This window comes from Scyliorhinus torazame, chromosome 2 (assembly GCF_047496885.1).
Source record: "Scyliorhinus torazame isolate Kashiwa2021f chromosome 2, sScyTor2.1, whole genome shotgun sequence".
In the NCBI taxonomy this organism is placed as follows: Eukaryota; Metazoa; Chordata; class Chondrichthyes; order Carcharhiniformes; family Scyliorhinidae; genus Scyliorhinus; species Scyliorhinus torazame.
The window spans coordinates 84,664,075-84,686,256 of NC_092708.1; the positions used below are offsets into that span (position 1 = coordinate 84,664,075).

Genomic DNA, 22,182 nt, shown 5'->3' on the forward strand with positions numbered 1-22,182 from the left:
TATATAATTATCCACCACCACTCACGACTGGATGCGGCAGGATTGCAGAACTTGGATCTCATCAGTTGGTTGTGTGATCACTTGGCTCTGTCTATCACTTGCTGCTTGTGTTGTTTGGCACTGCAGTAACTCACTGGATGTTCCCCGCAGTGGTTAGCACTGTTGCTTCACAGCGCTAGGGTCCCAGGTTCGATTCCCGCTTGGGTCACTGTCTGTGTCGGAGTCTGCATGTTCTCCCCATGTCTGCGTGGGTTTCCTCCGGGTGCTCCAGTTTCCTCAAAAAAGTCCCGAAAGACATGCTATTAGGTAATTTGGACATTCTGAATTCTCCCTCAGTGTACCTGAACAGGTGCCAGAAAGTGGCGACTAGGGGATTTTCACATTATAACAATAATAAAGATTATTATGATTATAAATCACTTACCACCCTGACTTGGAAATATATCGCCGCTCCTTCACTGTCGCTGGGGCAACATCCTGGAACTCCCTCCCTAACAGCACAGTGAGTGTTCCTACAGCTCAAGGACTGCAGCGGTTCCAGAAGGCAACTCGCCACCACGTTCTGAAGGGCAGCTAGGGATGGGCAATAAATGCTGGCCTAACCCGCATCCCGTAAATTAATTTTAAAAAGATGAGTTTTTACGACAATTGGCAATGCCTTAGTGGTCACGATTACACATTCTATCTTATAATTTCAGATTTTTATTGATAGGATTTAAATTTCACCAGCGACTATGGTGGAACTCAAACCCGTGTCCTGGGCCTGGGTCTGTGGCCTGGGCCTCTGGGTTACTAATCTGGTTAAATTACCATGACACCACCTCAGTCTGGCTAAAATGTGAAGAGTTGGGCTGATACCTACTGTTGTGAGTGCAAGCAACCCACTTTCCAACAACATTAAAAAAATTTATCAAACAGTAATTCATGTGCGCCTTTGTAGAGGAAGCAAGAAGATGGAAATCAAGTAGTTTAGAATGGAGAATAAAGGAAGAACTGTGCTAAGTGGATTAGCACATTGGGCGGGATTCTCTCAGCCCGGGGCTGGGCCAGAGAATCCCCGTGACTGGCGCGAATCGCGCCCCGACGCCGGGACGTGATTCTCCGCAGGGTGGAAAATCGGCGCCATTGGCGCGGCACCGGTCGAGGGCCTCTCTATGGGCCCCCCCCACCACCGATTCTCGGCCCTCGTAAAAAAACCAAGTCCTGCTGGTGCCGTTCACACCTGCTCTCAGCCGGCGGGACCTCAGCGTTGAAGGGTCCGGGGGTGACCTGTGGGAGGGGGGGTCTGACCCCAAGAGGGCCTCTGATGTGGCCTGGCCTGCGATAGGGGCACACCGATCGGCGGGCCGGCCTCTCTGCTGGGGGCCTCCTTTCTTCCGCGCTGGCCCCTGTAGCCCTGCGCCATGTTGCGTTGAAGGGAGCCACTGTGCATGTGCGCTTTGGCGCCAGTGCAACTGCGCATGCACGGATCCCACAGCACCCAATTCACGACAGGATCAGAAGCTGGAGCGGCGTGAACCGCTCCAGTGCCGTGCTGACCGATGTAGTGGCCAGAATTGCTGATCCTGAGGCCGTTTTGATGCCGTCGAGAAACGCGACGGCATTTCCGACGGCGTCAACACTTAGCCTCAGGATCACAGAATCCCGCCCATTGTTCTTTCATCCCTAGGTCCCAGGTTTGAATTCATCTAAGTTGATGAAATTGAAGGGTCATTACTTCTGACAGAGTGGCAATTGAGTCAGATCGGTGTCTGGTCTGGCTGGCGGCGAGAGGGCAGTCGGGCCTGGCCGGTGTGGGGGAATCTGGGAGAGGGGAATCACGCCTCAGAGGGCGAAGAGTCCGGGTCTGGGGGCTAGATGGGTAGGGAAGTTAGGGCCTGGATGGAAGTTTGGTATTGTCATAATATACACCAGTATATCATGGTTCAGCCACACACACTGATGGACACACAGCAAGACCAATCAACACACACAACACCGCAGCCAATCACCAGTTCAAGCACACTCACTATAAAGACAGAGGGCATCAGTTTTCCTGCTCATTCGGGATGCAGCGTCTCAGAAGGACAGAGCTTACAGCTTACAACACAGATCTTCACCATGTGCTGAGTGCATAGACTGGTTAGGACAGGCATAGGTCTTTAGTTTAATCTAACATCGTGTTAACCCACAGTGAAAGTATGTTCAACAGTTTCTAGCTTAATAAAATAGTGTTGCACTATTACAAGTGTTGGTAGCCTGTCTATGTTACTGCTAAGGTAAACGCAGTCTCCACAGATCCAGAGTACCCAATACATCAGGTATGTGATTATTGGGCCTGACTGGGGGAGGGAAGGGCTGGGGGTGCAGTGGGGCTTAGCCAGGGAAGGAGGAGATGTTGGCAGTTAGGTCTTGGGGGAGGAACTTCCCATGGACAGAAGGGTTGGGGTGGTGAGGAAGAGATTTTCGGGCGGTGGGAAGTAGGGGTATTCCATGGTGGATGGATGTAGTTGGCGGGGGGGATAGTGGGTAGAGTTCCTCGGGGGAGTGCTGGTTGGGGGGAATCATGTGGGTGGGCTCACGTTTTGGTCTGTACAATAGTTACATAGAACCTACAAGTGGTTGTAAGTGTTCTAACTTTTTCTGAGTAACTATTGATGTAACAATAGTTGACATTTGCCATTCAAATCGCATTTTCAGATTTAAATTCTACCAGCTGCCAAGGTGGGATTCAAACCCGTGTCCTGAGCCTGGGCCTGTAGCTCGGGCCTCTGGATTATTAATCCAGTCATATTACCATGATACCACTGCAGAGCAATTGCCCATCAGAACTGTGCGCTTCATGGACAATTCACAGAATCACAATAATACAGCGCACAAGAGGCCCTTCGGCCCATCGAGTCTGCACCGACGCATGAAAAACACCTGACCAGCACTTGGCCCATAGCCTTGAATGTTATGCTGTGCCAACTACTCATCCAGGTACGTTTTAAAGGATGTGAGGCAACCCGCCTCTACCACCCTCCCAGGCAGTGCATTGCAGACTGTCACCACCCTCTGGGTATAAAAGGTTTTCCGCAAATCCTCCCTAAACCTCCTATCCCTAACCATGAACTTGTATCTACATTAATTGTCCTATCCTCATCTACACACCTGGTCACATGCTCAAAAAGTTCAATCAAATTTGTTAGGCATGACCTCCCTCTGACAAAGCCAGGCTGACTATTCCTGATCAAACCTTGCCTCCCCAAGTGGAGATAGATTCCCTCCTTCAGAATTTTCTCCAATAGTTTCCCTACCACTGACGTGAGACTCACTGGTCTCTAGTTCCCTGGCTTATCTCAACAATCCTTCTTAAATAGTGGGTCCACATTAGCTGTTTTCCAGTACCCTGGCACCTCCCCCAAGGCCAGAGAGGAATTACAAATTTGGATCAGAGTCTCTACAATCTCCTCTCTCGCTTCCCACAGCATCCTGGGACACAATTCATCCAGACCTAGTGATTTGTCCACTTTTAAGCCTGCCAACACCTCCAATCCCTTGTCACTCCTAAGACAATTTGTTCAAGAACCTCACAGTCTCTCTCTACCTGAGTTCTATATCTACCTCCTCATTCTCGTGGGTGGAGACAGATATGAAGTATTCATTCACCACCCTACCAATGTCCTCTGGCTCGACCCACAGATTTCCCTGTTGGTCCCTAATGGACCCTACTCTTTCCCTGGTTATCCTCTTCCCAATGATAAACTTATAGAATATCTTGGGCCTTTCCCTACTTTAACCAGACAGAGCTTTCTCATATCCACTCTTTGTTCTCCTAATTTTTTTCTGAAACTCCATCCTGCACTTTCTGTATACCACAAAAGCCTCCGTTGATTTGCTCCCCTTGTACTTGCTAAAAGCCTCTCTTATCCTTCTCATCATGTCATGAATATCTCTGGTTATCCATGGTTCTCTGGGATTGTTACTCCTTCCTATTACCCTAGAGGGAACATGTTGGGCCCGTGCCCTCTACATTTCCTCTCTGAACGGCCCCCACTGCTCTTCTGTAGACTTCCCCAGAAGTAACAATTTTCAGTCTAGCTTGGCCAGATCCTGCCTTATTTTACTAAAATGCACTCTCCCCCCAATCCAGAACCTATTTTTGCAACTTGTCCATTTCTTTGTCCATAACAAACTTAAATTGTACTATGTTGTAGTTGCTATCACCAAAATGCTCCCTCATCAACACACCAACCACCTGTCCGGCTTCATTCCCCAGAATTAGATCTAACACTGCACCGTCCCTTGTTGGGCCCTCTACATATTGAGGTAAAAGGTTTTCCTGTATACTCCATCTCAGCCCTTAACACAGTGACTATCTCACTTAATGTTGGGAAAGTTGAAATTATCTAATATAATTACCCTATTATTTACACACCTTTGTGAATTTTGCACATATTTGTTGCTCCATTTCCTGCTGACGACCTGGGGGTCGATAATAAACACCTAGCAATGTGGCTGTCCCTTTTTTCTTTCTGAGCTCGACCCACAAAGCTTAATTTCATGTCCCCTCCAAGATATCATCTCTCCTTACCGCAATAACTGACTTTTTAACTAATAATGCAATGCCTCCTCCTCTTTTACCCCTCCTCTGTCTAGCCTGAAGATTCTATATCCCGGGATTTGAGCTGCCAATCCTGCCCCTCCCTCAACCACATCTCTGTGATGGCTGCTATATCACAATATCATGTGTCAATCCTTACCCTTTTTTTGTAATAAACGTTTTATTGAGGTACTTCTTTGGCATTTTAACAGCAACAAAATCAACAATATAAATAACAAGAGAAATATATACATAGTGCAAATTCCACCACCCTCTCCCGCAGGTCTTGCCATTACTTACCCTCCTAACCTACGCTAACCTAACCCCCATCTTCCTCCTCCCCCCTCCCCCACCCTCTTTTCTGCTGACGATTAGTCCTCTGCGAGGAAGTCGATGAATGGTTGCCACCTCCGGCGAACCCCAGCAGAGACCCTCTCATGGTGAACTTAATTTTCTCCAGGCAGAGGAAGCCTGCCATGTCTGAAAGCCAGAAGGGCGATTCTCCAATATTGGGCCCAAGAGTTTGTGCCGTCATGAACGTGGCGCGAACTGGCCCCGGTTACGGGGCAGCACTGTGGTTAGCATTGTGGTTAGCACAATTGCTTCACAGCTCCAGGGTCCCAGGTTCGATTCCTGGCTTGGGTCACTGTCTGTGCGGAGTCTGCACGTTCTCCCCGTGTGTGCGTGGGTTTCCTCCAGGTGCTCCGGTTTCCTCCCACAGTCCAAAGATGTGCAGGTTAGGTGGATTGGCCAAGCTAAATTGCCCTTCGTGTCCAAAATTGCCCTTAGTGTTGGTGGGGTTACTGGGTTATTGGAATAGGATGGAAGTGTGGACCTAGGGTAGAGTGCTCTTTCCAAGAGCCGGTGCAGACTCGATGGGCCGAATGGCCTACTTCTGCACTGTAAATGCTATGATTCTGGCTCCCACAGGAGGCCAGCATGGCGCTGGAGCGGTTCACGCCGCTCCAGCCTCCTTTCGCGGCGCCAAATGGGCGCCACACTAACCCGCGCATGCGCGGTTGGGCCAGCTCAATCCTGCGCATGCGTGGGGGACTTCTTTAGCACGCCGGCCCCGACTCAAGATGGAGTCGGTATTCAGGTGCCGGCCGCGCCAGAAAGTAGGCCCGGGGGGGGGGGGGGGGGGGGGGGGGCGAGATAGGCAGGCCCGCCGATTGGTGGGCCCCGATCGCGGGCCAGACTCCATCAGAGGCCCCCACCCCCGGTGAAGGAGCCCCCCTCTCTCCCCCCCCACAGGCCGCCCCCCCCCCCCCCCCCGACCGTTCCTGCAGAGTTCCCGCCGGCAGCGACCAGGGGTGAACTGCACCGGCGGGACTCTGTCGTATCAGCACGGCCACTCGGCCCATCCGGGCCGGAGAATCAGAGGCCCTGCCGATTCCATTGGCCTGCGGCCGGCGCCACGCCATAAGCGCCGGCGCAATATGGCGCAGATTCTCTGCAGCTCAGAGAATCGCGTGCCGGCGTTGTGGCGTGTTTGCGGCGATTCTCTGGCCTGGCGCGGGGCTCGGAGAATCGTCCCCCAGGTCTCGGATTTCGGGGGTTTTGAGTCTCTCCATGCCAGCAAATACGCCTCCGGAATACCAGGGAAGCAAAGACCAGACCGTCTGCCTCTTTCTCCTCCTGGATTCCCGGATCCTGCGATACCCCAATAATCGCCACATCCAGACTCATTACCACCCTGATATTTAATACTGTGGACATGGTGTCAGCTAACCCCTGCCAAAATCCCCTCAGTTTTGGACATGCCCAGAACATGTGGACGTGGTTCGCTGGCCCCCCCCCCCCGCACACTTCGCACACCCATCCTCCACCCCAAAATACCTGCTCATCCGGGCCACTGTCATGTGAGCCCGGTGAACAACCTTAAATTGGATCAGGCTGAGCCTGGCACATGTTGCGATAGCATTGACCCTTCCTAACGCGTCCATCCAAAGGCCTTCTATCTCTCCCCCCCCCCCCCCCAGCTCCTCCTTCCACTTTCGCTTCAGCTCCTCGGTTTGCATCTCCTCCGAACCCTTAAACTCTCTATATTTGTCCAAGAAGCTCCCCTCCCCTATCCATCCTCTAGAGACCACCCTGTCCTGAGTCCCCTTTAACGGCAGGAGTGGGAAGGTTGGTACCTGCCTCCGCAAAAAGTCCGGTACCTGTAAATATCGGAGTTCATTTCCTCCAGCCAATGCAAACTTCTCCTCCAGCGCCCTCATACTCGGGAAGCTACCTTCCAAGAACAAGTCCCCCATCCTCTCAATCCCCGCTGTCCGCCAAATTCGGAACCCCCGTCCATCCTACCCGGGGCAAACCTATGATTGTCGCAGATTGGGGACCACACCAATGTCCCCTCTGCTCCCACATGCCTCCTCCACTGCCCCCAGACTCTCGGGGCCGCCACCACCACTGGACTGGTGGAGTACTGTGCCGGCGAGAATGGAAGGAGCGCCGTCACCAGAGCCCCTAAACATGTGCCCTTACACAAAGCTGCCTCCATGCCCACCCATGCCGGCTCTCCCCCCCCCCCCCCCCGCCCCCCCACCAGCCACCTCCTCACGATGGCTATGTTAGCCGCCCAGTAGTAATTACTGAAATTCGGCAGCGCCAGCCCACCATCACCCCGATTCAGCTCGGGCATTGCCCTCTTCACCCGCGGGGGCTTACCCCTCCCACACAAAGCCCACAATAATCTTATTAATCTGCTTAAAAAAGGACCGCGGGATGAAGATGGGGAGGCACTGGAAAACAAAAAGGAACCTCGGGAAGACCGTCATTTTTACCGACTGCACCCTACCCACCAGAGACAACGGGAGCGCATCCCATCTCCGGAAATCCTCCTTCATTTGATCCACCATTTATGTAGCCGGTCCCAATCCCTCACAGGTCCAATTCTTGTGTTCTGTTATTTTTGCTAATAACCTCTTGTGTGAACCTCATCACATGCCTTTTGGAAATCCATATAGACTACTTCCACCAGCACTTCTCCACCCACCATTGTAGTGACCTTCTCAAAAACGTCACCTACATTATTCAGACATGACTCACCCTTCAGAAAACCATGCTGGCTCTGTTTGATTCGCTGATATGTGTTCAAGTGCTCTGTCTCGCTATCTCTGATGATAGATTCCAGTAACTTCCCCATGATTAATGTAAAGCTGAGAGGACTTAGTTACCTGGTCTCTCCCTCCTTGCTCCATTATTAAATGGAGCAATATTTGCAATTTTCTAACAAAGACACAGTTCTTGAACCTAGAAAGCTTGGGGAAATGATGACTAATACCTCTGTACGGTCTTCATCCATTTTTCTCAATATGCTCGTCTGGGAATTATCAGGTCCTAGAGATTTGCCTATCCTAAGTATCACTATTTTCTCCATTACCGTTTGTTTACTTACATTAAACCCATTAAATTCATCTCTTTAACTTATTTGGGTCCATTGGACCATTGGTATTCATTCCTATTTTCTGACTGTAAAAATTGATGCAAAGATTTCCGAGACTGTTGTTTTTTTCTGAACCATTATTTACCCAGCTTGTGTCTACTTTTAATGGGCTCACAATCCCACTTTATTTCCCTTAATATATTTATAAAAGTACTTGCTGTTAGCCTTGATAACTCTTCCAAGATTTTTAAATACCATATCCTCTTGCTACTTTCTCTAGATCCCTTTAGCTCTCCCAATGGGAAATGCAAGAGAAGTGGTAGGGTGTGTCAGAATAACATGCTCAATCCAGTTATGAAGATATTGATTTGTTTAAGATTCGACGAAGTTCAAAAAACTCTTCTTTGAAAAGTGAAATGCAGCTGTTGCTACCATTTAGGGATTTGGCAGCTGTTGTTAAACTATTACTATTGCTCTGGAGTTCACAAGATTACTGAGACATCTGCTGAAGAAGCAGGAATCATGGGTTTCCATGACGCTATCAAGATGAACCGTTTGAATGCAAACTCTGGTCAGCTGCCTATCTTATCATTTAGGACATATTAGGGATTTTATGTTTTTTGTTCAACTAAATAAGGGGTAAGTAGTTGCTATTTTAATTGTAGACACTAAAAACTTTTGAGTATTGATATTTTTAACAAAAGTTCTCTGATTGACATAATCCTAAAGGGATTTAGGGCTGATGGAATGTGAAAAAAAGGACCAAGATTTTCAGGCCCCTTTGCCCTCCGTTTTGGAGGTAGTGGGGGGAAATGTAAAATCTCCTGGGAATACTGGGGATTTTGAGAAGCGGTGGCATGTGGATTCAAAATGGCACACAGATGAAAAAGCAAATTGATTAAGGCACTTCAAGTGCCAATTGGCCAGGATTTTACTGGTCTGTTTCAGTTCTGCATGAGGTGCATGCAGGGTCATCAGAGCCTGATGAGTATATTCAGATGCAAAGAGCAGGTCAGTGCTGAATTTAGCAGACAATTGGTGGGGCGTTGTGCCTTCATAGGAAGACTAGAAAAGAATGACCATACCGTATTGTTATGAGAATTGTAAGTTTAGGTGCCAGGGCTTTTGGGGTGATGCCTCATAGTGTAATTGGCTTGTAGCACTTGGGTGGAGTAAAAGGGGACTGAGAGGTGGTGAGTTGGTTGGAGGAAGCAAGTGGGAGAGTGACCCTTGAGACCAGGAGTGTCCACTCAGGAATTAGGTCCTTTCAAAAGGAGGAACACCTGGGAGCGAGGGTGCTACAGCCACAATGATCCGGTCAGCAGCAACCTCAATGCTACCTTTAAAGGCAACTTTGGGGAGGTGAAACAGGGGAATGTAAGTAATAATTAATTTGTCCTCAAATCGTGTGAAATAATATAAAATTAGATTTTACATTTCAATGTTGATTTTGGTTTGTTTATGTAAAATTTTTAAAACATGAAATGAGTGTTCCTGGGAAATCCATATCTCTTTTCAAAAGTTCTGTTTCTACGGGGTTGTAATGCAATCCCTGCTTTGTGTGAGCTGTTTGACCTCAGCTGGCGCTGGTAGGAGTGCTAAAATTGTCCTTACACCCTTGCTCCAGAGCATTTTGTTCTTTGGAGGCTCCTCACATGCCTTTCTGCAGACTTCCCCACTTTGACTCTGAGTGTGATTTGGTGTCATACTTTGTTTTATAATGCTTCTGTGCACCGGTGTGGCATTTTCATTACATTAAAGGTACTACAGTAAACTTTATATTCTCTGGCACTCTACCAACCAGAATTCTGTACTCACTGGTATTTATGATGTTCCCTCAGCCTGAATCATCCCCTTACCAACCGGAAGCAATTATGAAGTTATCCAGAGCTTGTACATGTATACTGAATTATTTTATATTATACTTTATGTTTCAGTATTTAGAAGTAAAAAAATTAGAAGTAAAAGAAAACTTCTTTACTTCCTGAGTACTTGCATTTTAGTTCATGCTGCAAATATTGTACTATATTCCATTAATCAGCATTTTTAATTGAACAGTGTCACCTCACATGGTGTTTATGTTGATGATGTGAATTTTTGTAGATTTTCTTAAATTTTAGCTATCTTGAAATACAAGTACAAAGCCAAAAATAATGCTTATGAAAGAAAAAAGGACCCAGCTAGAAACACGACTTCCCCATCCAAGAACATAACAAAAGGAATTGCACTGGAAATTCTGAATTTGTGCTGGTCAAGTAGAGGGGAGCATAACATCCACTGGTCACTGTAGTATGAGGCAAATCATACCCTAATTTCTGTGAACAGAGTCATTAGGATATTGGAGTTGGTGCCCACACTTGTAGTGGCACAATGGGCAAGCATTTTTGTGAGGCAGCAGAAAGCACTTAAAGTGCCATCCTGCCACTTTGATAAAAGGAGCCTAAGGCACACGTGTGATTTGATTCATTTTTAGGAAGAAAGCTAGGGTGTCTTGCACTATTTGGAGTTTTTGCACTCCTTGCTATAAGGGCCTTCACAGCATGAGAAAACCCCTTGGTCTGCTAAAGTTCATGGAAGATGCAGGATTTCTACCCAAGAGAGTATTAAAATAATTGAGTTAGGAGGTGACAAAGATATGAATAAGAGCTCCAGTGGCAAATGGACTGAGGTTGGAGTGATGTAACAGAGATCTAAGACCTTATGAAGAAGAAGGTTGGAAACGTGAGCTGGAATTTTGCAAAACCAGGCCAACTCCAGAGACCTTTAATAATGGTTGGTGGGACCTGAATGCAGAAGTCCCATAACCGTTTCAGAATTTAGTAGCGATTTGACATGAGTACTGAGTTCAAACAGACCCCACTTTTGCTGTCATAAGGACCTTAACCCACAGCTTGGGTGTCACAAATTCATGGAGTAGACTTAAACTCTTGTGACGGGCTGATAAGTTCTGTTTAAGTTTTTTTTAAACTCCCAACTCTTTAAAAATGGGAGGAAAAACCAAGATGAAACTGCCAGTTAGATTTAAAAAATATAAAACCTCTGCTGGACTGCTTTGACAGACAGGTCATCTAGTATGGGTTAGAAACATTTATTACCATCTGTTTCTGCAGTTTTAGTAGAGTTCTTTGTTGACATTTCCCAAAGGCTGTTATTATAGTGACCGCCATTGTGACTGCTTGGCTGAGTTTCAAAATGAGTTCACGGTTTGATTGACAGTTTAAGGATGCTATTAAAGGATTGGCTGTCTTTGAAGTGATTACTGAATAGAATGTTTTTACACCCAGGCACTTAAGGGATTTAAAATCTTTGGGTTTCGCGAATGGAAGTTTTTTTTCCCTACCAAGTGTATATGAGTGAGAACTCTATTAGATTGCCATAGGTTTTCTTTCTTTCTGCTGAGATCTGCCCATTGTAGATGCTGAGTGAGTGGTTATGGAAGTGGCATGGAGGGGCATGTTCAGTGTGTGGAGGATAAGGGGGGGTTGGGGAGTGAGGGCTAGAGACCTTAACCGTTTCTAAAACAATTGTGGAAAAAGTCTCAAAGGAAGTTCTTCCAACCAAACCACCATGGTACTCTCTAGCCCATGGCCGCCGCTCCCAGGGCCAACTCGATACTGCCCCCTCTTCACAAGAGCGAAAATTGTGAGCTTTAAGACGGGACTGCCAAGTCAAGAAATGTCCTGATTCCAGCTTTCTGCCTCGGTAGCAAAAACCTGGCCCTCTGTAAAATAAAATAAATAAATAATCTTTATTGTCACAAGTAGGCTTATATTTTTATTTTTTTAATATAAATTTGGAGTACCCAATTAATTTTTTCCAATTAAGGGGCAATTTAGCGTGGCCAATCCACCTAGCCTGCATCTTTGGGTTGTGGAGGCGAAACTCATGCAAACACGGGGAGAATGTGCAAACTCCACACGGACAGTGACCCAGAGCCGGGATCGAACCTGGGACCTCGGCGCCGTGAGGCTGCAGGGCTAACCCACTGCGCCACCGTGCTGCCATAAGTAGGCTTATATCAAAACTGCAATGAAGTTACTGTGAGAAGTCCCTAGTCGCCTCTTTCCGGCGCCTGTTTGGGTACACAGAGGGAGAATTGAGACTTCTCAGCTAGTACGGGAATTGAACCCGCGCTGCTGGCCTTGTTCTGCATCACAAACCAGCCATCTAGCCCACTGAGCTAAACCAGCCCTGGTTTATGATCAAATAGATTTAAGTTGCCATTCCACCCAGGGAATGGATGGAACTGACAGTGAGAACACGAAGCATGAGCACTGGGCCAAAGGCAATACCACCATCAACATAAAAATAGTTTAAAACACTGCAGATAAGATGTAAGGAAAGCAAACATTGAGCAAGAAAGGAAAAGGTACATGAACTTGGTTGACAAGATTTTTGTTTCAGTCTTTTGAGATGGAGCAATACAGTTTTTTAAATGACTTGTCAATCATAAATTAGGCTCAGTAGAATAGTCTGTACTTTCAACCTTTCCTCTTAGGCCGATAGCGGTCTGCATTTCAGGTCAACACTAAATTCCTAATAGCAAAAAGCTGTTGTTTTACTTTAAACAATACATATTTGCCGTCTTTCTGTTGAACACACATCACCATCTGTCACATGATAATTAAAGTTTATAAACAGGAGTAAATTTACTCAGTTGACATTGTAGCTCAGGCTTGTCCAGCCTTTTCGCATGGTGGGCAGGTAGGCTCATTTCAATTTCTTTCTCAAGGGGCTGATGAACAAATTTTGGATATTTAAGGATATCCAACATTAAGCATTCTTTTAAACTGATGTATGATAAGAAACAACTTGCTGAGCAAACAAATGTCAAACAATAAAAAAAAGAGTAATAAAGATAAAGTGGGAAAGGGTGAGAGTGTGTGAGTGTCCATCTCACTTTCAGTATTGGGTGCTCACTCACTATGAGAGTGGGTGAGAGTGTGTGATGGTGAATGAGAATGAGAACCCTGAGACCGGGAGTGAGCCAGACTCTCATTATCCCCTCCCTCTCATCCCTCGAACACACTTATCATGCACTCTTACACATTCACCCTTCCCTCTCTCATACACACACACACACACTCACACCTCCCTCTCTAACACACATTCACACCTCTCACACACACACGCATGTACACACCCCTCTCACACACTCACTCAGCCCTCTCAAGTATCCGCACACCCCTCCCACACACTCACCCTTCAGACACATACCCCTTACATACACTTATAATTAACATTATAAGAATGCTCAAACCTTAGGGATAATAACAGTAAACATTAGGTCAGGCAGCTGTTTTGATTGCACGATTTCAGTAAAAGTGATGTCAGTAATCCAGTGGTTGAGTGTTCAATGCTCCAGTTTTGGTAAAACAAATTAGATTGTGCTGTTACAGAACCTTAGTTGAAAATTCACCTATTGTATGGTTAGGGGACATTCATACAGATACACCTGTTAGGCAGGAAGTTCCAGGAATTTGACCTAGTGACAGTGAAGGAATGGTGATGTATTTCCTGTCAGGATGTGGTGTGACTTAGAGTGGAACTTGCAGATGGTGGTGTTGCCAGCTTCTTCTGCCCTTGTTCTTCTAGGTAGTAGAGTTTGAAATGTGTGGTTGAAGGACTCTTCGTGAGTTGCTGCAATGCTTCTTGTAGATGGTAAACACTGCTGCCGCTGTGCATTGGTGGTGGAGGGAGGTAAAGCTCAAAGTGGTGAATGGGGTGCTGAACAAGTGGATTGCTTTGTCCCAGGTGATGTTGAGCTTCTTGAGTGTTGGAGCTACATGCATCCAGGCAAATGGAGAGTATTTTATCACATTTTGGTGCAGCCTTGACTTCTGCCTTGTGGCTGTTGGACATTTTTTTAGGAGCCCCAAAGATGAGATCCCTGCTGCAGAATTCTCAACCTCTCACGTGCTCTGAGTGTTATAGCATCTATGGGGTTTGATCCAGTTAAATATCTGGTCATCAGTGATCCCCACCACTGGCCAGCATTTATTACCCATTCCTAATTGCCATTGAGAAGATGGTGACCTGCTTTCACGAATCGCTGCAGATATTCCAACATGCAATGGCCAGATTTGGAACCTTTAGACAAAATTTTCTAAAAGAAAAATTCCAGAGATTATGAAAACCTGAAATAAAAAGCAAAAATGCTGGAAATGCTCAACAGATCAGGTGACATGTGAGAAAAGAGAAACAGTTACTGGGTTGCATTTTCATTGAGACTCTGTGGAGGCATGAAATGGTGACCAGGACAATCAGAAGAGTCCTGATCACATTTACATGGTTTCCCATTTTCAGGTATGCCTTTTAAGGGTGCAGATTGGTTCAAGTCATTAGCCCACACCCAACACTCCTTACCTGGCTGGCTACATTGTAGGGATAGGCCATCTCCACAATTTCCATGGAGCTAGGCCACCTCAAGAGGTGTCGTAAACCATAGACTGCATGAGAGAACCTTTTGAAAGTTAAGTTCAAACGGTCCTGCTCATGGCCCTCCAGGCCAAAGTATACCCCCCACCAATCCCTTTTTGCCCCTCATCACTACATGTCAAGGTATGCGCCCACCCATCCCTAGTGGGCTTGCTTGCCCCTCCCATACTAAAGTGTGCCCCTCACCCACCCCCTATGGCCTCACATGCTCATTTTCCCACCATACCATATACTGTATAGAACCGATGATTCCTCTAGTAACAACAGTCTGTTAAAAGTCGCTCATTGATAACTTTCCACTTCCTTTAAAAATAAATGTTTTTTACCACTGGCCAATAAAAAGATCAATCACCCAAACCCTTTGAAGAATCAACAGTTGAAACTGCAAGCACTTAAAATCTCTTTATCTGCAAAAAATCATTGTGCAACTGACAAAAGAGGTCAGAGACCCATAGCTGACAATCAAACAATATTTTCCTTGTACGTTAATTTCTGGGCTCTCGGCAAAGAAGACATTATGAGACCAGTGAGGGCATTACATGAGGGGCCATAGGTGATTGGGGGAATGGCTTATCATGCAGTGCCATAAGGGGTGAGTGGGGTACATGATGGGGCATAGGGACCATGTGGGTGAGCGAGGGCTAGAATTACTTACTTCTTTTCATTGTGACTGGGTTGACGTTCCACAGCACCAACCCACTTCGGCACCCACAGCCCCTGTGGCTACCTCTGAATTCTTTCCTGGTTGGCTGGCCCATTCACTGCACCCATTCACCCTCCCACAATGAAAATTCTGTCTTTCTTGCCACTTTCTCCCATGGTGGGTGGGCTGAGCTGGGAATTTTTTGTACTCCCGCTACCCGCCTCGAGGATGAAAACCCGGCCCTGTTTACAGGTCAGTGACCGTTCTGACAAAGGGTTAGCAAACTGAAACGTTAACCCTGTGGCTCTCTCCATAGATGCAGCCCAACCTGGCTGTCTTTCTGGTTTGGTGGTATGCATGGTACCAGCAACCATGGGCTGATTCCATGCAGATTTTCAAGACTGGCGGTTATTTAACAAATTGAGGTGGGCATCCTGTGGGATTCCCACCTGTGCAGTCAAACCTGTCTCTTGGGAAAGAGGTGGGAAATTATTGCTTTGCATATCTGTAGTAGCAGAACATGACTGGATTCCTCCTGAGCAGATGCAAACCAAATCACATTTCAGCTAAATTGTTTTAAATTTCAGATTTTGTAAGTGTGATTGATCACCCGAAGATCAATTACACTCTCTTTGGCATGGCATTGTTTTCTGGAGGGGCACACCTGTATTTCTAGTATTTACGATTTAGCAGATGTTGAGTACAGAGAAACATATTTCAAATCAATGTCGACATTTGGAACTCAAATGAAGCTTAGTGAGGGGTAGTCTTGTCAGCAGTGGCTCAGTTGGAAGCGCACTTTGAATAAAAGATTCTGGGTTCAAGGGCCTGATCACAAAAATAGTGTCCTAGCTTGGGTCACTGTCTGCGGAGTCTGCACATTCTCCCCATGTCTGCATGGGTTTCTTCCTGGTGCTCTGGTTTCCTCCCACAAGTCCCGAAAGACGTACTTGTTAGGTGAATTTAACATTCTGCATTCTCCCTCGGTGTACACGAGCAGGCGCCGGAGTGTGGCGACACGGGGATTTTCACAGTAACTTCATTGCAGTGTTAATGTAAACCTACTTGTGACACTAATAATGATTATTATTCTGTAAAACTAGCCTTCAGGCTGCTAGGTGTAAACTGGCCTACCTACTTCTGAGGGTGCTGGCAATTATACCATTGTTCCCCTTTGATTCTGCATTCTGTGTATTTGGTTTTCTGCCTCTCTCACATTCTTTGACTCTAGAAATTAACATATGTATACCTCACTGATCTCCCAATCGTCTAGGTCAACTGCTGTTTATTAATTTGGCAATTAACACCTGATTCTATCTCAATGCCTGCTAATTTTGTAACTGCGAATGTCGCATCTCACCCAGCCTTTTGAAGACTGGCTACTGCTGTTGCTAGGCAGATTTCTACCTGTGGCTGGGCAGATTTAATCCCAATATGTTTTGTTAGATTTGTATTACTGCTATTACTAGGCAAATCCATGACACAATTATTACATAGAATATTTCATTCTGCCTTCTCTTCTCAGGGCACGGAGAGTGCCTCTGTGGTGAATGCAAGTGTCATGCCAGCTGGATTGGGGACAACTGCAACTGTTCAACAGAAATGGACTCCTGTCTCTCAGATGATGGTCAAATTTGCAGTGGTAGAGGAAGCTGTGCCTGTGGCTCATGCTCATGCACTGAACCTGGAGCATTTGGGGATACCTGTGAGAAATGTCCAACCTGCCCTGATGCCTGTGGCATGAAAAGGTACACATCAAACCCGTTGAGTCTGTTTAGCATGTGCAAGTTCTTTGTGCTTGCTATAAAGGAATGTTGTATTTGAACACTTTAATCAAATCGAAATCGAAAGGCCCAACTACTGACAGATCCAAGTTGGGCAGATGTTACTTGTGCTTTTGCTTCTTAATTTCTGTTACATTTTGCTAATGTAAAGAGTTTTTTTCACCTTAACTCAATGGAAAGAAAATCTGTAAATAGTAATAATAAACTGTGCTGTGGAGCCGTGAATGACATAGTAGGGAGATACAGCCAGAATCGGTACAGGTGGGACCAGAAAATTTGGAGAGACGCCAAAGTCTGTTGCCTTTGGTTGGGAATTTCCTGGTGGGACCCGAAAAAACCTGCCCATGGTATTATGTAATACTGACCTATACAGATCAGCAGATTTTACTTTCAGCAAGTTTGTGTTTAACTTGCTGTCCTCGATGAGCTGCTAAATATGCTAAAACACCTTTGTGAGCTAGCTAAAATAAGAAGTAGGAGCAGGAGTAGTCTATCTGGCCCCTCGAGCCTGCTCCGTCATTCAATAAGATGATGGTTGATCTTTTTGTGGACTCAGCTCCACTTACCCGCCTGCTCACCGTAACCTTTTATTCCTTTACTGTTCAAAAATCTATCTACCTTTGATTAAAAACATTTAACGAGATAGCCTCAACTGCTTCACTGGGCAGGGAATTCCACAGATTCACGATCCTTTCAGTGAAGAAGTTCCTTCTCAACTCAGTCCTAAATCTGCTCCCCCTTATATTGAGGCTTTGACCCCTAGTTCTAGTTTCACCCGCCAGTGGAAACAACTTCCCTGCTTCTATCCTATCTATTCCCTTCATAACTTAATATGTTTCTATAAGATCCCCCCTCATTCTTCTAAATTCCAATGAGTATTGTCGCAGCCTACTTAGTCTCTCCTTATAAGCTAATCCACTTAACTCCGGAATCAAGCTAGTGAATCTCCTCTGCACACCCTCCAGTGCCAGTACATCCTTTCTCAAGTAAAGAGACTAAAACTGTACACAGTACTCCAGGTGTGGCCTTACCAGCACCCTATACAGCTGCAACACAACCTCCCTGCTTTTAAACTCCATTCCTCCATCAATGAAGGACAAAATTCCATTTACCTTCTTAATTCCTTGCTACACCTGCAAACCAACTTTTTGCAATTCATGCACAAAGACACCCAGGTCCCTCTGCACTGCAGCATGCTTCAATTTTTAACCATTTAAATAATAGTCCATTTTGCTGTTATTCCTACCAAAATGGATGACCTTGCATTTATCAACATTGAACTCTATCTGCCAGACCCATATCCACTCACTTAAATTATCTATATCCCTCTGCAGACTTTCAGTGTCCACTGCACATCGAGTCTGCTCCGCCATTCAATCATGGCTGATAATTTCTCATCCTCATTCTCCTGACTTCTCGCCATAACCCCTGCCGATTGTTAAGCCATTGCAGAGGACATTTAAGAGTCAGCTGTAGATCTGAAGTCACTTGTAAGGCAGGTAAAGATGGCAAATTTCCTTCTCTAAAGGGTGGGTTTTTACAACAATCGGCAATGTCATCATTAGACGTTTAATTCCAAATATTTACTGATTCAATTCAAATTTCGCTATCTACTGTGGTGGGATTCGAACCCAGGTCTCTGGAGAATTACTCTGGGTCTTTGGATTACTAGTCCAGTGACAAACCACGTTGCCACCACCTTCCCCCAAGGAAGGGTTAAGTAATCCCTCCTGGCACAAAACTCCAAATCTACAGATCTTTGCTGGAGCACTGCTGAGGAATGTGAGACAGTCCACTTATCACAAACTTTCTGAAATCGCCTTTAAATAAGGAGCAACCTGGGAATTCAACAGCATTCATCATATGAGCTGCATGCAAAATAATAAATAGATGAACTCAACTCCTGAAAACACCCTTTGGCCTGGATTCCAGATTGTTCCACCTGCTTGCTTCACATTGATGTTGGATAAGAGAGGCACTGTTGTGTCTTATGCATTTGCAATCTGATCCTACTATTGTACAAGGGGCTGGTTTAGCACACTAAGGGGCTGGTTTAGCACACTGGGCTAAATCGCTGGCTTTTAAAGCAGGCCAGCAGCACAGTTCAATTCCCGTAGCAGCCTCCCCGAACAGGCGCCGGAATGTGGCGACTAGGGGCTTTTCACAGTAACTTAATTGAAGCCTACTTGTGACAATAAGCCATTTTCATTTCTTTTCATGATCGCTATCCTGCTTTTGTCAGGATAAATTTAGAAATATAGATTTGGGAAAGGTGTCTCAAGGCTGGCATTGGTTGCCGCTAAAGCCTTTTAGATGGCTTCTTAATTTCACAGCTGTGATTGGAAGAGTTATGAGCAGTGCTTTGCCAGATTTAATTTTCATGTAGAGTTCAGAATAAATGAACATATGCATTAGCCAGATTGTTATACCACACCAATTAATTTCCAGTACGAGTCACGTCCAATGAAGCATGGTCATCTGTTTTTGAGGTTTTGCTCATTATTTTGCATTGAATACAGGACTTCAAAAAGCTGTAGCTGGCTACACTGTGCCCTGCTTTATATTTTATGTTGTGGAAATCAGAAAGAATAATTGTATGTCACTGTTTGTTACAGGGAGTGTATAGAGTGCAGACTGTTTAACTCAGGAAGACTGGCTGACAATCAGACGTGTCAAAAGCTCTGCAAGGATGAGATCCTGACAGTGGACGTGCTCAGTAAGTGAATCTTCTACTTAACTATCTTTTTTAAAAGAAGAAATACGTAATTACTGTAATTACTTATGAAGAGTATTGTTGAAAAAAAAGACATGCTGTTGGGTCTTTTCATCAGAACAGATGCAAGAATGCTGAATGTTATTACTGCATGGGAAAAGGGTGCTGATTTGTTGGGAAGTGCACTCTAATTGTTAAAGGTGTTGACAGTGCGGTAGCATAGTGGTTAGCACTGTGGCTTCACAGCGCTAGGGTCCCAGGTTCGATTCCCGGCTGGGTCACTGTCTGTGCAGAGTCTGCACATCCTCCCCGTGTCTGCGTGGGTTTCCTCCAGGTTCTCCGGTTTCCTCCCACAAATCCCGAAAGACGTGTTGTTAGGTGAATTGGACATTCTGAATTCCCCCTCTGTGTACCCGAACAGGCGCCGGAATGTGGCAACTAGAGGCTTTTCACAGTAACAGTGTAAGCCTACTTGTGACAATAAAGATTATTATTATTATTACAATTTATGTTTAAATTCAAAAAAATGGTATGTCAACTCCAGTCGAGGTATTTCCATGCAAATGCACTATGGAACCATTGTCCTTCATGCTGCCGCCAATTTTAAAGGGCTCCCAAGCCATCCTGACTTGGTGAAAATCCAGGCTCTTAAGTGGCTACTTAAGGGCTTCATCCCACCACCACTGCTATTAAACGAGCATCGAGCAGGCAACTCACTATCCAAGTGGTGTCCTTCGTTTAAAGGCACTTTGGGACAATCCCGCTGCTGGGAACAGCTGGAAAATCCCCCCCAAACATTTGGTGCAACTTGCTGCAGCAAAGAACATTGAAACTCCTGGAGACCAGGATAAATTGTTCTTTCTGTGGTCATACTGCCTGACAGAATTTGGATGTGTGGCACTGCTAGAAGCGTTCCTGTGGAAAATGACTGGCCTCCTGGGTCAGTGCGCTGTGCTGCCAACTTTCAGTGATCCGCGTGGCAGACTGTCCTGAGAAGGGAACTCATGAGCTGCTTCATTAAAGTAACTGGATGTTATGCATGAGCCCTGAATGTCAGAACGTGATACTGGGTGTTTGATAGGGGTGTAACGTATTGAACAAGATGAGAGGTTGAATGGGGCGCACAGCGGCACAGTGGTTAGCACTGCTGCCTACGCACTGAGGACCCAGGTTCGATCCCTGCCCCAGGTGAGTGTGTGGAGTTTGCACAGTCTCCCCGTGTCTGTGTAGGTTACACCCCCACAACCCAAAGATGTGCAGGGTAGGTGGATTGGCCACGCTAAATTGCCCCTTAATTGGAAAAAAATAATTGGGTACTCTAATTTTTTTTTTTAATGAGCGGCTGATGGAATTATGGATATTTGATGTCATGTGAATGTGCATTCACTGAACTTGACTGCCCTGTTAGGCCATTAGACTTCTTTGTTCAAGTACCAAGAATTGATCTCCCTGGTCATTTATTCTGAATTCCATCTAAGGGTTATTTGTGACCCCACAAAACCAGCACTTCCTCTTCCTGGCTGACATCGGGCACAAAAAAAAAACAACGGGCTGCAGCTGGATTTTAATATGTAAATTTGTTTTTCAAGATGAACGTGGCGACTCTGCGAGCTTCCCCTGCATATCCTCTTCCTACATCCTTTGTAAATGTTATTATAGTATGGTCTATAATTATTAATTATTGTAGTTATATTCCATGTATTTATGTATAGAGTGATCTGCTAGGTCTGTAAGTGAACAATACTTTTCACTGTACCTTGATACACGTGACAATAAATAAATAAATCAATAATGATCAACCAATGATTTTTGCACAAAAGCTCAGGCATCAATAATTAGACTATACCAATACAATTCAAAGGAACTTTTTATAGGGCATACAATCAATAAGAAATGATTAGAACACAAGGTTTTGCATTTAGAAGTTGCAAATGCCTTTAGTAGACCAAATCTGCATTCTAAATAATACAGTTTTTTTTTGATTGAGATTTAGAGTGGAAAAAAGCTCCTGAATTATGGTATTTCTTCAATGGCAGATTTTGTTTATGCCTGCTACTCTGTGCAATTTCAAAAGTGCACCTTGAGAGCCAAATGAATTGCAGATGTTTGCATAGAAAGCCTGCTTCATGCAAACTTGACAAAACTGCAAATTTGCACAAAAACTAAAATAGCACCACCAATATGTAGAAACTTGTAAAAAAAATAAATCTTATTCATAATTTGATAGTTGATGCCCTTTGGCTCTGCGCTTCACCGAAAATAATGGGGCTTTTAGCCTGGTTCATTTTATTGGAGTTGTAGAAGTGGAGCTGGCTCAGACCACTGGCTTAAAGATTGTTCCCATCTTTCTCTAGAAACAGATGATCAAGATGCTGTTCTATGCTTATACAAAACTGAAAATGACTGTGTCATGAGGTTTACATATTCAGAACATGTCAGTGGGAAATCTGTCCTTACTGCACTAAAGGAACCAGGTTAGTGTGTTTTCTATTTTTTTGTTGATTCTCCCTCTCCCATGCAGACTCGATCTCATTTCCTCTGACTCATTTATGCATTCTTATGTCCTCACTCCATTGCACAACACACACCCTACATGCCATGGTCAATCCTTTCTGCCTCAGTGTTTTGTTATATTGGGCTTGCTGCTAAATA

The 22,182-nt window shown here is 45.4% G+C and overlaps 1 protein-coding gene across 1 annotated transcript in view; it reads left to right on the forward strand.

Moving 5' to 3' along the window:
• itgb5 (integrin, beta 5) overlaps window positions 1–22,182 on the forward strand; it is a 210,649-nt gene that overhangs the window by 169,892 nt on the left and 18,575 nt on the right. The window contains exons 11-13 of the mRNA XM_072473441.1: window positions 16,559–16,781; window positions 19,433–19,533; window positions 21,885–22,004. Of these exons, the coding sequence (XP_072329542.1) occupies window positions 16,559–16,781; window positions 19,433–19,533; window positions 21,885–22,004 (444 nt within the window). The remainder of the gene's footprint in view (window positions 1–16,558; window positions 16,782–19,432; window positions 19,534–21,884; window positions 22,005–22,182) is intronic.